The 17,754-nt window shown below is 48.3% G+C and overlaps 1 protein-coding gene across 1 annotated transcript in view; it reads left to right on the forward strand.

Annotated features, from left to right (window-relative positions):
* The window catches only part of LOC140426948 (RUN and FYVE domain-containing protein 1-like), a 104,206-nt gene that overhangs the window by 67,188 nt on the left and 19,264 nt on the right, over window positions 1–17,754 (forward strand). The window contains exon 14 of the mRNA XM_072512253.1: window positions 9,747–9,876. Within this exon, the coding sequence (XP_072368354.1) occupies window positions 9,747–9,876 (130 nt within the window). The remainder of the gene's footprint in view (window positions 1–9,746; window positions 9,877–17,754) is intronic.

Consider the following 17,754-nt stretch of genomic DNA (forward strand, 5'->3'; position numbering starts at 1 on the left):
TTGGACCTCTCAAAAAGCAGATGAGGTTTGGTCAATCAAAATTTTTTAAACTGTGATTAATAGATGATGTGTGTTGTGTAAGGCTATTAAGGAATACTGAACTATGATGGGTAAAGAGTTAAAATACAAATTGGACATGATATTGAATAGTGGAATATTTTTCATCCTTCCACACTTTCTCTCCTTTCCATTCTCTTCCCCTTACCCCTCAATTTAGAAGTTAAGAGGCCCAAGATATTTACTATTTTTTTTCATATCAATTGCTCTCACCTTTATTTTTTTAAAAAATATATTTTATTCAACTTTTTCGGCCATACAAAACAATACAAAGGTTTTTCCCCTTTTTACAACATCAAAACAATATAAATAACCGTGACCGCATTTTAACAAATAAATAAATAATATATAAACTAAATGGCAACTGCCATAACAAAAATAATAGCTCTCCAAAATAATAAAATCAGCACTTCAATTCAATATACATAACCAAGTACCAATATCTTTACATAAACACCCCTGAGGACCCACCTGAGCCCTCCCCCCTCCCCCCTGGGTTGCTGCTGCTACCTTCCCGTTTCCTTTATCGTTCTGCGGGTAGTTAATGAACGGTTGCCACCGCCTGGTGAACCCCTGAGCCGAACCCCTTAGTGCAAACTTTATCCGTTCCAGTTTTATAAACCCCGCCATGTCGTTTATCCAGGTCTCCACGCCCGGAGGCTTGGCTTCCTTCCACATAAGCAGTATCCTTCGCCGGGCTACTAGGGACGCAAAGGCCAAAACATCAGCCTCTCTCGCCTCCTGCACTCCCGGCTCTTCTGCAACCCCAAATATAGCCAGCCCCCAACCTGGCTCGACCCGGACTCCCACCACCTTTGAAAGCACCTTCGCCACCCCGACCCAGAACCCCTGCAGTGCTGGGCATGACCAAAACATGTGGGTGTGGTTTGCTGGGCTTCTCGAGCATCTCCCACACTTATCCTCTACCCCAAAAAATTTACTGAGCCTTGCTCCGGTCATATGTGCCCTGTGCAAAACCTTAAATTGTATCAGGCTAAGCCTGGCGCACGAGGACGAAGAGTTTACCCTACGTAGGGCATCTGCCCACAGCCCCTCTTCGATCTCTTCCCCCAGCTCTTCCTCCCATTTTCCCTTCAGCTCATCCACCATGTTCTCCCCCTCGTCTCTCATTTCCCTGTATATATCTGACACCCTACCATCCCCCACCCATGTCCCTGAGATCACTCTATCCTGAATCTCCTGCGTCGGGAGCTGCGAGAACTCCCTCACCTGTCGCCTCGCAAAAGCCCTCAGTTGCATGTATCGAAATTCATTCCCTTGGGGCAACCCATATTTTTCCTTCAGTGCTCCCAGACTCGCAAACGTCCTGTCCAAGAACAGATCCCTCAGTTGCACAATCCCTGCTCTCTGCCATGCTCCAAATCCTCCATCTATTCTCCCCGGGACAAACCTATAATTATTTCTTATCGGGGACTGCACCGAGGCTCCCATCGTTCCCCTATGCCGTCTCCACTGCCCCCAAATTTTCAGTGTTGCTACCACCACTGGACTTGTGGTGTATTTCTTCGGGGAGAACGGCAGCGGTGCCGTCACCAGTGTTTGTAGGCTGGTTCCTTTGCAGGACGCCATCTCCAATCTCTTCCACGCCGCTCCCTCCCCTTCTCCCATCCACTTACACACCATTGAAATATTGGCGGCTCAATAGTACTCACTTAAGCTCGGTAGTGCCAGTCCCCCCCTCTCCCTGCTACGCTGCAAGAACCCCCTCCTCACTCTCGGGGTCTTCCCAGCCCACACAAAACTCATGACACTTTTCTCGATCTTCTTGAAAAAAGCCTTCGTGACCATCACCGGGAGGCACTGAAACACAAAAAGGAATCTCGAGAGGACTACCATTTTGACCGCCTGCACCCTCCCCACCAGTGACAGGGGCACCATGTCCCATCTCTTAAAATCCTCCTCCATCTGTTCCACCAATCGTGTTAAATTAAGCCGATGTAAAGTTCCCCAACTCCTGGCTATCTGGATCCCCAAGTACCGGAAATCCCTTGTTACCCTCCTCAGCGGTAAATCCTCTATTCCCCTGCTCTGCTCCCCCGAATGTACCACAAACAACTCGCTCTTCCCCATGTTCAATTTGTACCCCGAGAATTCCCCAAACTCCCCGAGTGTCTGCATTATCTCAGGCATCCCCTCCACCGGGTCCGCAACATACAGCAGTAAATCATCTGCATACAATGATACCCGGTATTCTTCTCCTCCCCTGAGTACTCCCCTCCACTTCCTGGAGCCCCTCAGTGCTATGGCCAGGGGCTCAATTACCAATGCAAACAGTAACGGAGACAGGGGACACCCCTGCCTCGTCCCTCTATAAAGACGGAAGTAGTCAGACCTCTGCCTGTTCGTGATCACACTTGCCACCGGGGCCCTATATAGCAGCTGTACCCATCCAGCGAACCCTTCACCGAAACCAAATCTCCTCAACACTTCCCACAGGTAGTCCCACTCGACCCTGTCAAAAGCTTTCTCGGCATCCATCGCCACCACTATCTCCGCCTCCCCCTCTGGTGGGGGCATCATCATCACCCCTAGCAGCCTCCGTATGTTCGTGTTCAGCTGTCTCCCCTTAACGAACCCAGTTTGATCCTCATGGACCACCCCCGGGACACAATCCTCTATCCTTGTCGCCATTACCTTGGCCAGGAGCTTAGCATCTACCTTCAAAAGGGAAATGGGCCTGTAGGACCCACACTGCAGCGGGTCTTTTTCCTTCTTCAAAAGTAACGATATTGTCACCTCTGACATAGTCGGGGGCAACTTCCCCCTTTCCCTGGCCTCATTAAAGGTTCTCGTCAAAAGCAGGGCCAGTAGGTCTATATATTTCCGATAAAATTCCACCGGGAACCCATCCGGTCCCGGGGCCTTCCCCGCTTGCATGCTCCCAATCCCCTTTACCACCTCCTCCACATCAATCTGTGCTCCCAGTCCCGCCCTCTCCTGCTCCTCCACCTTCGGGAATTCCAGCTGATACAGGAAATGCATCATTCCCTCCTTCCCTTCCGGGGGCTGAGCCTTATACAACCTCTCATAGAATGTCTTAAACACCCCATTCACTCTCTCCGCTCCTCGTTCCATCTCTCCCTCCTCATCCCTCACCCCACCTATCTCACTCGCCGCTCCCCTCTTCCTCAACTGTTGGGCCAGTAGCCGACTTGCCTTCTCCCCATACTCATACTGCACTCCCTGTGCCCTCCTCCACTGTGCCTCTGCCTTACCCGTGGTCAGCAGGTCAAATTCCACATGTAACCTTTGTCTTTCCCTGTACAGTCCCTCCTCCGGTGCCTCTGCACATTGCCTGTCCACCCTCAGAAGTTCTCTCCGCAATCGCTCCCTTTCTTTACTCTCTTGCTTCCCTTTATGTGCCCTTATGGATATCAGTTCCCCTCTGACCACCGCCTTCAACGCCTCCCAGGCCACTCCCACCTGAACCCCTCCATTGTCATTAAGCTCCAAGTACCTTTCGATACACCCCCTCACCCTTAGACATATCCCCTCATCAGCCAACAGGCCCATATCCATTCTCCAGAGTGGGTGCTGTTCCTTTTCCTATCCCACCTCCAGATCTACCCAGTGTGGAGCGTGGTCCGAGATGGCTATGGCTGTGTACTCTGTCCCTGTCACCTTCGGAATCGGTGCCCTTCCCAGGACAAAAAAGTCTATCCGTGAATATACCTTGTGAGCATGGGAGAAGAATGAGAACTCCTTACTCCTAGGTCTGATAAATCTCCAAGGGTCTACTCCTCCCATCTGCTCCATGAAGTCCTTAAGCACCTTGGCCGCTGCCGGCCTCCTCCCGGTCCTGGACCTCGACCGGTCCAGCCCTGGATCAAGCACTATTGAAATCTCCCCCCATTACCAACTTTCCCGCCTCCAGGTCCGGGATACGCCCCAACATACGCCTCATGAAGTTTGCATCATCCCAGTTCGGGGCGTACACGTTCACCAGAACCACCGCCTCCCCTTGCAGTCTGCCACTCACCATCACATATCTACCCCCACTGTCCGCCACTATGGTCTTTGCCTCAAACCGTACCCGTTTCCCCACTAAAATAGCCACCCCCCTATTCGCATCCAAACCCGAATGAAACACCTGTCCCACCCATCCTTTACGTAGTCTGACCTGATCTGTCAATTTCAGGTGTGTCTCCTGCAACATAACCACATCTGCCTTTAATTTCTTTAGGTGTGCGAGTACCCGCGCCCTTTTAATCGGCCCATTCAGCCCTCTCACGTTCCACATGATCAACCGGGTTGGGGGGCTCTTTACCCCCCGCCCTTGTCGACTAGCCATCCCCTTTTTTTTCCCAGCTCCTCACCCGGTTTCCACGTACCCGTATATCCCACCGGTGCCCTCCCGCCTCGACCACCCCGCCCCATAACAGCTCCCCCTTCCCCTTAGCAGCAGCAACCCAGTTAGCCCCCCCTCCGCTAGATCCCCCTCTAGCGTAATTACACCCCCCATGTTGCTCCCAGAAGTCAGCGAACTCTGGCTGACCTCGGCTTCCCCGTTTGCCCTCTGCCTCTCACTGTGCGAGGCCCCCACCTTCCTGCGTCCATGTTCCCGCTATAATTACCATAGCGCAGGAACGAGACCCGCGTTTCCCACTCAGCCCCGCTTTCCTACCTACCGGTGCCCACAGTTCCTCATACTCCCCCCCCCCCCCCCCCCCCCCCCCCCCCACCCCGCCCAAACGAGGGGAAGAGAGAACATTTACAGGATTAAAGAGTTAACAATTAAGAAATCGTCCCCCCTCCCCTCCTCGTCCCACATAGTCACTCCACCACTTTGTCCCAGAAGCTCTTTCTCTCGCCAGACTATTCCAGCTTCTCGTCCACTATGAATGTCCACGCCTCTTCTGCCGTCTCAAAGTAGTGGTGCTTCCCTTGGTATGTGACCCACAGTCTCGCCGTTTGCCGCATTCCAAATTTTACCTTTTTGTGAAGCACCGCCTTAGCCCGATTGAAACTTGCCCTCCTTCTCGCCACCTCCGCACTCCAATCCTGGTATACGCGGATCACCGCGTTCTCCCACCTGCAGCTCCGAGTTTTCTTCGCCCATCTTGGGACCATCTCTCTGTCATTATAGTGGTGAAACCTCACCACTATGGCTCGAGGTATTTCTCCTGCCCTTGGTCTTCGCGCCATAACTCGATAAGCTCCCTCCAACGGGCCCGTCGGGGCCTCCGATCCCATTAGCGAGTGAAGCATCGTGCTCACAAATGCCCCGACACCCCCCCCCCCCCCCCCCCCCCCCCCCACGCCCTCGGGAAGACCCAAGACTCTTCGATTCTTCCTCCTCTAATTATTCTCCAGGGCTACCAACCTCTCCACACACCTCTTGTGCTGCGCCTCGTGCGTCTCTGTCTTTACCACCAGGCCCTGAATTTCATCTTCAGCAGCTTTTGCCTTCACGACCCGTAGCTCCAGCTCCTGGGTCCTCTGCGCCTCCTTTAGCCCTTCAATCGCCTATAGCATCGGGGCCAACACCTCCTCCTTCAGCTCTTCCACACAGCGCCGCAGGAACTCTTGTTGCTCCGGGCCCCAGATCGAACGGCCACCTTCCGACGCCATCTTGCTTCGAGCTTCCCTTCCTTGCCGCTGCTCCAAAGGATCCACTGCAATCCTGCCGCTATCCTCTCCTTTTTCCATCAATATCCGGGGGGATTCCCTTCTATTTCACCGCACAGTGATTTTGGCCGTTTAAAATTGCCGTTGGGGCTCTTATCAAGAGCCCAAAAGTCCGTTCCAACGGGAGCTGCCGAAACGTGCGACTTAGCTGGTCATTGCCGCACCTGGAAGTCGCTCTCACCTTTATTGTCTGGATGGATGTTCAGAAGTTATGGAGAAACTTGCAGTGCTGGAGGAGGCCGTTTGGCCCATCGAGTCTGTGCTGATTCTTTGAAAGTACATTGTTCCTTAATTTTTACTCCCTGTCTTTTGTCCAAAATCCTGTAAAGTTCCTCGAGTGCTTGTCCAGCTCCCTGTTTTAGAATTCTTTATGGAATCATCTTGCATCAGGCAGAACGTTCCAGGCCCTGACAATTTCCTTTACCTCCTTTCTCTTCTGGATCCTATGCCAATGATTATAAATCTATGCCATTTGATTTTGCTAGAGGCAGTTGTCGTCTCTCTTGTCCACATCAAAACCTCTCAACTTCAAAATTCTGTCGGATCACCTCTCTGGAACCTTCTCTGTTCCAAAGGGAACAGTTATAAACTTTTCCATATATGTCTCAACTGAAGTCCTTGGTTGCTGGTCACACCTGATCAACTTTCTCTGTACATATTCTTTTTTAAAATATTTTGATTGGTTTTCACATTTTATATTACTTATTTAAGTTTGAACGTGGAATTACAAGTGTTGGAGCTGTGTGTAGTATTTGACAAAGGCAATCAATGTGGGGTTATAATTATACAAGGGAAGAGAGAAAGTTTAAAAAACCAGCAAAGTGCAAATAGACAAGGCTAGCGACCCCCCCCCTCCCCCGCGATAAGAGAAAATGAAAAAAGTCAGCAAAGTGCAAATAGACGCGACTATCTCCTCCTCCTCCCCCCCCCCCCCCCCCCCCCCCCGATGGTGGTGTTTGGGGGGGGGGGCGTTGGCTGCAAACGGGTTGTGGAACAAGTTGGTGAAGGACTTCCGCATCTCGTGGAAGCCCTCTTCCGATCCCCGGAGGGCAAATTTGATTCTGCAGCTTTGGGTGGTGCTTCTGATCGCCAACCGAGCAGGGTTCTTCAGTGGGCCATTAGGAAGGCAAGGGCGTCAGCCCTCCTCCCCATGAAGGACACCACAAAGAGTGCCACTTTTGGGCTTGGCACCATCCTCATCCCCACAACCTTGGACATTGTCACAAAAAAGACTGTCCAAAACCCGATTAGTCTGGGGCAAGCCCAGAACATGTCGGTGTGGTTGGGCAGCCCTCCCTGGCGCCGTTCACATTTGTCTTCTACCTCCAGAAAGAACCCACTCATTCGGGTTCTGGTTCCACCACCCCATGATTAGCCGGTGCGTATTTATGTTGGGGATTTCCACCATGGTCATCTTGTATTCCGTTTCATCCCAGTCGGGAGTCCCATCCGGGACACCGCTGACCATGACGTACCATCGTCTGGGTCGGTAACTGTCTTCGTCGCTGTAAACACTGTCCTCCTATTTAGCAGTATGGTTACCCCCCGACACTCATCCCTAAGCAAGAGTGGTACGTCTGTCCCACCCAGTCCTTTCTTGCCCGCAGTCGGTGCTTTTCCCTCAGGTCTGTCTCTTGGGGGAAGTCTTGCCTGCAGTCGGTCCTTCTCTGTCAGGTGTGCCTCTGACAGCTTTCTCACTTTTCAGGTGGGCGACGACGCTGGATCTTTTCCCTGGGCCGTTAAGTCACCTGACGTTCCAGGTGACTATTCTGATGAGGGTTTTTGTTTCTTTTATCCCCACCCCCCCTTTTTGCAGGATCAACCATACTTACCTTGTGGATGGGCCCTGCACTCCGGGGTTTCCCTTTGTTAGGAGCCATCCAAGATTGCCACGGTCACCGTACTCTCCATGAGGCCGGCTCCCTGCTCTCCAGAGTTTCCCTTTGTCCAGGGGACGCCCAACATGGCTGCCAACTATGTGTGCACCATGTGGTGAGCCCGTGCACTCCTATGGTTCCTCTATGGTTTTGCTTCTCCCCTTCTTCCCCCCCCCCCTCCCCCTTCCCCCTTGCTGTCGCCCCCCCATGGGGGGTCTCCATTCTCTGTTAACCCATCCCCACCATTCCTTCCTGCCTTTTGGCTCCTAGGTTCAGAGGGGAGGTGGTATAATCCCGCGCAAATTGTCTCTTGGTTCTTTAGTTTCGCGGGTGGTCTTTTCACTGCTGCCTTTGTTGCTGTCTTCCCAGTCCATTCTCTTGGATGAATTTGTCCGTGTCCGGAGGGGGCATGAAGTAATGCTCCCTGCCCTGGAACATGATCCATTGTTTGGTCGGGTACAGCATCCCAAATTTCACTTTATTTTTGCACAGGGCCGCCTTTGCTCTGTTGAGTTCTGCCCAGAGCTTGGACAGGTCTGCCCCAATGTCTTGATGTATCCTGATCCGGTATCCTTCCCAGGTGGTGTTTGTTTGCCTGCTCAGCGCAGGATTCTTTCCTGGTACTGTTACCAGTGCACCTTTGCAGTTATAGCCCTCTGCTGCTCTCCGGTCTTGGGTTTCGGCTGTCATGACCTGTGGGCTGTCTATCTCTTTTTTTTTTTTCTTAATTTTTTAAGAGTACACAATTATTTTGTTCCAATTAAGGGGCAATTTAGCATGGCCAATCTGCCTACCCTGCACATCTTTGGGTTGTGGGGGTGAGACCCACACAGACACAGGGAGAATGTGCGAACTCCATGCAGGCAGTGACCCGGGTCTTTGGTGCCGTGAGGCAGCAGAGCTAGCCACTGTGCCACCGTGCTGCCCGGCTGTCTTATCACTGACGGATTGGGGGAACTGGTCCTCTAGCGTTTCCTTTAGGCTTCCCTGCGTGGCCACCAACCTTGCTATCCCCATCTCTAGGGCAACGACCCGGTCTTTCTGGTCTGTGAGGCTCTTTCCAGTTCTTTGATGGTGTTCCCCAGGGCCTCCGTTGCCTCTCTGTCTGCATGATGGTCAGGGCCTCCGCGACTGCAGCTTTTATTTTGTCCTTTCTATCTTCCTTGAGCTCCCTAGTAAGACTTCCTCCATCCGCCCTCCGACAAGAGGGGGAGCCCCGTGTGCGGCTCGTTCTGGTGTGGCCGGCGTTTCTTTGCCTCGTGATTCTGCCATCTCGTTTGCTCTCTTCTCCTGACTTCTGCCATTTTTTTGTCTATTTACGGCCTCTGGACCTGCTATTGTTTGGCATTACTCCTTGTGTTTCTGTTGGAGAGTGTGAGGGGATACTTTATTTCCTGTTTTTGCGGGCTATTTTGGGTAAGAGCCTAATTTTGGGTTCTTAGGCGAACAGCTACCTTTCGTGCGTCTGCTCAGCACATCCCTGTCACTGGAAACCTCTGTAAATATTCTAAAGTCTTTACATGTTTTCTGAAATGTGGTGCTAGAATTAACCATAATATTCCAGCTGTGTCCTATCCAGTGATTTATAACGATTTACCATGATTTGTTTTTATATTCTAAGACTCTGCTTACAAAACCCAAGTAACCCATGTGCTTTTCTAACCATCTTCTCAACCTTCCCTGCTACTCAAAAGAATTTGCGCACATGAACACTAAGGTATTGAATTCCATCTGCCACACTTTTGCCCATTTCACCATCCTAAAGTCTACAACAATCACCTGAGCATTATTGAGGCTTAAACCAATTTTAACTTTAGTTCAAATTTTCCTGCAGCTACCAAAACTTTCCGAATCAACAACCTCTCCAGAATATCTCTGATGAGTAGGTCTGAGATGCAAGAAGAGAATTGGTTTTTGAAAGAGTGCATTTACCTTCTCAACCCTATATGGAGTGGTTTATACTTTAAAAGATGTGCCTTGTAATAATAGCAATGTGAATGTCCGTTTTGCTGTTGATGACATGCTTGTCAGGTGTTTCTTGCCTCCAAACGTGGTATCATGTTGGCTGTTGAGCAGCTAAGCCATGTAGTTGATAATCTGTACTTTAAAACTGACAGTGAGTAAAATTTTGCAATTAACTGGTAATTTTTTTTTTAACTGTAGCTCTATTTTGGATTCTGAACTTAAGGCTGAGAAGGAACAACGGCAAAATATTCAGCAACAGTTGCATCAAGAGAGAGATGTAACATCTCAGTTAAAAGCTGAACTGCTGCAGAAGTCGGGGCTAGAGAAGGTAAATATATGAATTTTCTGCAGATAAATTTCTTGTTTTTAAAATGGCACTGAGTAATTCGGTATTCTAGAAAATTCCAGATTTTGGAACGAAACTTTGGTCCATAATGCAGATTACATGTTTGCCATCCTGTTGAGGATAATCTGTATAGTGCTTTCAAGAAGAAAAATTCCTGAAATTCACTGGTAAAGACCCAAGAACAGACTTCTGCTTTGGTTGTGTCAACATCAACTAATATCCATATTCCTCCCACATTAATGAACATGGTTAGCACAAGCTGAACCAGACATAACCCATTAATATGCTGCTCATGATAATGAAAAACTTATAAATGGAGATGATCTAAAGACAGGTCTTGAAGATAAGTTATGGGGCTGTGAGTATTTTATTTGGTAGCTTGCTCCATTATGACACGGTTCCTGGAAAGAAAGATTGTTGACACCCTGTCTTGGAAACAAATGTCCTTTGTAGTTGTACGGATGGCTACTTCATGTTTTGTCATTGCTGGAGGGTACTAGGTACTTGTTCCTGTCAATTTCCACCAGTTCATTCCATATTTTATAGAATATGATCACTCTTCTCTCTCCTTTGCTGTGGTTATTTCCATTCCACATCTTTGAGCAAGGATGTGCGCTGGTGTATTTTCCAAATGATTCATGCAGAATTTTGCAGCGTTCCTTTGGATTCCTTCAATTTTATTTTTGTCTTTTGCCATATAGTGACCCAACACATGGCTTGCACACTCCAGATTGGACAAACAAGTATTTTGTAAGCTGTAATTATATTTTTATTGCAATGCTAAAAATGCTTCCTCAGAAATCCAAGAACCCTGTTTGCTTTGAATTTTATGTGTAAAATGTGGTATTCCCATTGAAGATAGATTTTTCAGATGAACCCCCAAGTTTGTTTGTGTATCTACCTGTTGTGGAATTTGATTATAAAGTTTAAAACTATCTGTTGTTGGATCTTTTTTGTTGGTGGCTTACATGACAGATCAATTTTTGGCGTGGGATTTCATCCCCTCATTTGTCTTACCATTTTTGCAATTCCGAAGATCATCTTGGAATTGATATGACGTTGAGTACTGCCTGATACATAGATCGTGCTGTCATCTGTGTGAATAGTTGGACTTGGGTTTTTAGCTTGTTCGGAAGGTCATCTTTGTAAGTCCTGAAGAGTAAGGGCCCCTGGAGGCACGCTGGAAAGGACATCTCTTGGAGGTAATGATTGCCGAGCACACACCACTGTGGAGCGGGATTTTGTCAAAGGCTGACATTGAAATTGGAAGTGCGCACCACTTCGGCTCTCTTGCTTTTTGCAAATTGATGTCAGCATGCAGGTGAAACATCTGCGGTCACTTGGCGGAGGATGTTTTTCAGCAGTGAAACCCACCATCAGCTGATATTGCTGCAGTTACAGTTGGGCGACAAAAGAGCCCCCTAGTCAAACAAGAAGGCTCTGCATCACGACCACCGTTTTTCCTGCCCAACTCTACTGCCATCAACATAATATTTGAGATTTCCATGGTGGCATGGGTGCTTCTTAAAATTAAATTTGACTTGTAAATATTTCACGTTATATTAGTTTCACTTTATTCACGTATATATCATGGTTGTTTGTTGAGAGTAACTTGGTCAGATAGCTAAATGTACTGGCATGCCTCCTGTACTGGCATGCCTCATGCTTGGTATGCATTGATGGTTATAGAGAAGTTGGGGGAACTTCCTTTATTGTGGGTGAAACAATGTTGTGTTCTCCTGTTCACGCTTTATTGAATGTTCATGTCAGTGTCCAGAGTTGTAGTCTGTGGAATGAATTAATTTGCAGGTTCAGCTGGCCCTCGCTTCATACATCGGAAAGGACATTGTCCAAGGTAACTCACAACAGGGAGAATTAAAATGGTGTAGGTGAACTCTGAGCCCTACAAAGACTCTTTCAGCCATCAGCCTGAGATAGACACAGATTTTCTAATGCCGTTTTAGACTCCTCCACTTTCTTACTTTGACTAACTATTCCCACCACCCCTTTCCCCACCGCAACCTGGACACCAAGCCCTTCCCTCTTCCACTGACTTGTCCTTGCCAGTCTCAAGTCTTCATGCAAGTTGCCATTCTCCTGATTCCCTCACTTGTGTCGTAGACTTAAATGAGGAAAACCTGACTCACAACTGCCCAGTTGACTGGTGCACATCGCCTTTTAACAAATGTGAACTGGGTATGACTAAATTCTTGAAGGTAGGATCTAATTTTAAAAGCAGTTAAACTAATGAGTATTCATAGCATGCAAATATATTGCATGTATGAACCCACCACAGATGGTGTAACGCTCAGTATACTGCGATACACCATTGATTTATCGCTGCACCTCAAGCTGCTGTCAGGAAATTGAAATTTTGAATAAGTTTCTCACAAATGTGGGATCCCTTGGTCTTCTGTTGTTTAGGAAGTGCTGGGCGGCATGAGGTAGCACAGTGGTTAGCACTGTTGCTTCACAGCGCCAGGATCCCATGTTCGATTCTCAGCCCTCGGTCACTGTCCATGTGGAGTTTGCACATTCTCCTCATGTCTGCGTGGGTCTCGCCTCGACAACCCAAAAGACAACCCAGGGTAGGTGAATCGGCCACGCTAAATTGCCCCTTAATTGGGGGGGAAAAAATTTGATACTCAATTAATTTTTTAAAAGCTGTATCTCGAAAAATGGCTACCCCATCTGTCGCTACAGCTGCAGTTAAATGATTCAGGAAGATGAGAAAAAAAAATAGCTGGAGTGAGTGGATTTCTTTCCTCTTCGGTGCTCAGCTACACTGTTTTAGTTGGGTTAAATATTAACCAATGTTTGGTCTAAACAACAAAAATGAGAGTACTGTGTAGTTTTACACCCAAGTTCCCTGGACTAGGACAAGTGGCATATCGCTCTACATGAAGAAGATGGGTAACTAATTTGCATCAGACAGGCACAAATTAATTGTGGTGAATTTCTCTGCGTTAATTTGGAAGCTCTTGCATGTATTCCAATTTCTACATGTGTCACACTAGTGGCCAAAGAAAATTGGTGCATTCTAATAATAATTAAAGACTTACCTGGTCTTTTTCACTGAATTATTTCAGGGATTTTCTTTGCCACAGGAGAGCACTGCATCTGACCTTCGCTTGCTCTTTTGGTCTTTAGAACATAGAACAGTACAGGCCCTTTGGCTCACAATGTTGTGGCGACCATTTATCCTACTAATCGTAAGATCAACCTAATCTACACCCCTTCAATTTACTGCTGTCAATGTGCCTGTCCAAGAGTCGCTTAAATGTCCCTAATGACTATCACTCCACCACCTCCGCTGGCAGTGCATTCCACACACCCACCAATCTCTGTGTAAAGAACCTACTCCTGATATCTCCCCTGTACGTCCTCCAATCACCTTAAAATTATGTCTCCTCGTGACAGCCATCTCCACCCTGGAGAAAAGTCTGGCTATCCACTCTATCCATGTCTCTCATCACCTTGTACATCTCTATCATGTCACCTCTCTTCCTCCTTCGCTGCAGTGAGAAAGGCCCCAGCCCCTTCAACCTTTTCTTCATTAAGACATGACCGACAGTCCAGGTAGCATCCTGGTAAATCTCCTCTGCAACCTCTCCAAAGCATCCACATTCTTCCTATAATGAGACGACCAGAACGGGGGACACTAATCCAGGTATGGCCTAACCAAGGTTCTATAAAGCTGCAGCAAAACCTCGCGACTCTTAAACTCAATCCCCCGTCTTAACAACCCTTTCAACCTGGGTGACAACTTTGAGGGATCTATGTACGTGGACCCCAAAATCCCTCTCTACCTCTACACAGCCAAGAATCCTGCCTTTAACCCTGTGTTACTCATTCTACAAGAATGTACAGATATACAGTAAAGGGTTCATGCCAGGAACTGTCTCCAGGGTCCCAGGTTCGATTCCGGCTTGGGTCATTGTCTGTGTGGAGTCTGCACGTCCTCCCCGTGTCTGCATGGGTTTCCTCCGGGTGCTCCGGTTTCCTCCCACAGTCCAAAGGTGTGCAGGGTAGGTGGATTGGCCATGATAAATTGCCCTTTTCTATGTTCTATGCTTGATTGTGTACATGGTTCTATCCAACACTAGGCTGACAGTAGCACTGGCCATGTGTTCTCTTGCATCACTGTGGATGATGCTGGATTCTGTCCCACATTAACCCTTTATGTGCAAGAACACCCCCCCCCCCCCCCCCCCCCCCCCCCCCCCCCCCCCTCCGGGCCTTTATCCGATGCATTTCAAGTTATTCTAGTTTACCCCACGTATTTACATCCCTATCATTACCCCATCTCCCCTTTCAAATCTCTTGACTTCATAGCTTCAAGCAGTCTGAGCACCTTGTAACCATTCCGTATCTTGTTTACACTACTTCGGAGTATAGGCTCTGTTGCTGTTGGTTGCTGTTGCTGCAGGGGCTGGTTGCTGCAGGGGCTGTTTAGCACAGGGCTAAATCGCTGGCTTTGAAAGCAGACCAAGGCAGGCCAGCAGCACGGTTCGATTCCCGTAACAGCCTCCCCGAACAGGCGCCGGAATCTGGTGACTAGGGACTTTTCACAGTAACTTCATTTGAAGCCTACTTGTGACAAGTGATTTTCATTCATTTTCATTTTCATTTCAAGGTTTTTCTGGCATTTGGGTAACTTCCTCAATGTATCTTCACTGTACTGTGAAAACGTGTGGTCTAGGGATGAGAACAAGACTCTTCCTGTTCACCCTGACTGTACCCTCTGGGTGCCAGTCCAGACAGGACTGAGGTTGATCATCGTCCTTCCTGATAGTACGATTTCTCTTGAGGTCTTTAATCTGTCATTCTTTTGTGGTTGTGGCAAATGTCTGCTGCGGTACTTTTTTGTTGCCGGCAAAAATGAAATAAAATGAAAATCGCTTATTTTCACAAGTAGGCTTCAAATGAAGTTACTGTGAAAGCCTGCTTCTGAGGGCAGCACGGTGGTGCAGTGGGTTAGCCCTGCAGCCCACGGCGCCGAGGTCCCAGGTTCGATCCCGGCCATGGGTCACTGTCCGTGTGGAGTTTGCACATTCTCCCCATGTTTGCGTGGGTTTCGCCCCCACAACCCAAAACAAATTGTGGATTGGCCACGCTAAATTGCCTCTTAATTGGAAAAAATGAATTGGGTACTTTAAATTTTATTTTTTTTAAAAGCCTGCTTCTGCCGTAGGACTGCTCTCTTGCTTGGATGCCTTGGTATGAGTTGCGTGCAGAGTTTCCTGCACATCAGGATTTCTGATAGGGCTGCGGCCACATATAAATGGGTGGACCTCTAGGTTAACCGTACTGTTGGAAGTCCTCAATCTTTTTAAGGTGGCTGTTTACCATGTGGACCCCTCTTTTGGCCTCCATTGACTGTGGGTACTGTGGGGAGCTGGTGCAGTGGTGGAAGCAGGATGGGGTGGCAAAAGTGTGAGAAGTACTCATTTGAAAGTTGTGGGCCATTTATTGGATATGATTCCATCCAGGATGCTGTGGTTGGCGAACATCACTTCAGTGTGCCTTAATTTATCGTTCCCACTAATGAATCCATACTAGATCCAACTGACCAGAACAGGCATTACACCTGATCTCACGATTGATCTTCGTCAAAAGGCCAAAGGGAAACTGGAATGACCAGCCACTCGTTGCTAACTGGGTGATTGTCAATGACAGCAGTAAAGTGCTTTTGTACCAAGCTTTCATGGTGCCACCCTTGTTGGCAATAATGGTTGATGTGGGAACATGCATTTTTCTTGGTAAATCTATGGAGTTTATTTGTGGTCACTGGCAGGTCTCTTCTTGTCGATTGGGATTGACATTTTGTTTTATGTGAAGGTTTACCGTGGCCCTGGAAAGTGTCTGTCATTGTTTGATTGTTACCTTGGATGTATACCCATCTCATGAGATGTAGGCAGAACCTCTGGGGGCATCTTTGCTAACTCCTTGTCATTCAGTGATGAGACTAGTGGCTTATGGTCTGTTTCGATTGTGACCTTGAGGCCAATGACCTAGTCAGAAAACTTCTAGATGGGTGGAACGGTGACTCAGTGGTTAGCACTGTTGCCTACGGCGCTGAGGACCCGAGTTCAATCCTGGCCCCGGGTCACTGTCTGTGTGAGGTTACACATTCTCCCTGTGTCTGCATGGGTCTCACTCCCTCAACCCAAAGATGTGCAGGTTAAGTGGATTGGCCACGTTAAATTACCCCTTTATTGGAAAATAAAATAAATTGAGTACTCTAAAATTTATATTAAAAAATAACTTCTCCTATGCCAACATGACTGTTAGGCCTTCCTTTTCATTGACTGCGTATCTCATCTCCATGCCTGATAGCTCTCTGGAAGGGTACATACTCCAGTCGATGACTTCCATCCTGTTGTTCCTGGAATAGGAACGCTTCAAGACCTGTGCACCAAGCATCTGCTGCTATGGTGGTGGGCAGAGACGGGTCACAGTGAGCTAGAATGTTAATGGAGAGCAGCATCGCCTTAATGTGAGTGAATGTCCCAGTACCATGCTTGCTCTTCAGCAGATGCCTCACATTTGATAAAATTGGTGCTTGCTGGTTTATCATCTCCAAGAATCACAAAGTCTGGGATCGAGGATGAGGCTGGTAAGTTGCTAATAGCTTTAGTTTTCTGTGGTCTGCCGTGTTGCTTTTATTGCTGACTGGCCCAGGAACGTAATTGAGCGTCCGCCCTGCTTCCTGCAGACGCTCCTAAATCTGCCGTGAGTCTCTTGTCACCTCCACAATTGTACCATGAACCAATACGTCATCCATGTGGGAAATTATCCCTCTGTAGGCTCTGCAAAGTGGCTGACATCGTACATTGAAATATTTCTGGCACTAAAATGATTCCAAGCGACAGGCAGGTGAAGCAGAATCTTGACAAATGGGGGCATTGAATGTGGTCAGTAGCCTGGATATTTCCTCGAGGGAAAGTTGCCAAAATCTGCAGTTGGTGCCCAGCCAGACTTTTGTCCACTGAGGACTTGGGTTTACTTCTCTGGCTATGGCTTTATTGAACTATGTAAGATTGACTCAAATAGGGGTGGACACATTTTGTTTTGGGACTGGTTCAGCATCTTCCCTCAGTTTGATCTTGTTTGTTTTTTCAGTCACCCCAGTCATGTGAAACTCACTGGAACTTTTTATACTTTGAGCCAGGCCCTCGTTGGTTGACATCATCAATTTTTTGTAGAAGATTGGGTTCGACACAGACTTTGTGGCTTGGTAGTGAACAGTCCTGTTTGTGGATCAGAATCTTTGAAATTCCTGTATCCTTGTATTTGGTTGACTTGGCAGGAATGCCAAGGTCATCCCCACACCCCCACTACTTGCCTTCAAACAACCGCGCAACCTCAAACGAACCATTGTTTGCAGCAAACTACCCAGTCTTCAGAACAGTGACCACGACACCACACAACCCTGTCATGGCAATCTCTGCAAGACGTGCCAGATCATCGACATGGATACCACTATTACACGTGAGAACACCACCCACCAGGTACGCGGTACATACTCGTGCGACTCGGCCAACATTGTCTACCTCATACGCTGCAGGAAAGGATGTCCCGAAGCGTGGTACATTGGCGAGACCGTGCAGACGCTGCGACAACGAATGAACGGACATCGCGCAACAATCACCAGGCAGGAATGTTCCCTTCCAGTCGGGGAACACTTCAGCAGTCAAGGGCATTCAGCCTCCGATCTCCGGGTAAGCGTTCTCCACGGCGGCCTTCAGGACCCGCGACAACGCAGAATCGCCGAGCAGAAACTTATAGCCAAGTTCCGCACACATGAGTGCGGCCTCAACCGGGACCTGGGATTCATGTCGTATTACATTCATCCCC

The sequence above is a fragment of the Scyliorhinus torazame genome, chromosome 7 (genome assembly GCF_047496885.1).
Source record: "Scyliorhinus torazame isolate Kashiwa2021f chromosome 7, sScyTor2.1, whole genome shotgun sequence".
Lineage (NCBI taxonomy): Eukaryota > Metazoa > Chordata > Chondrichthyes > Carcharhiniformes > Scyliorhinidae > Scyliorhinus > Scyliorhinus torazame.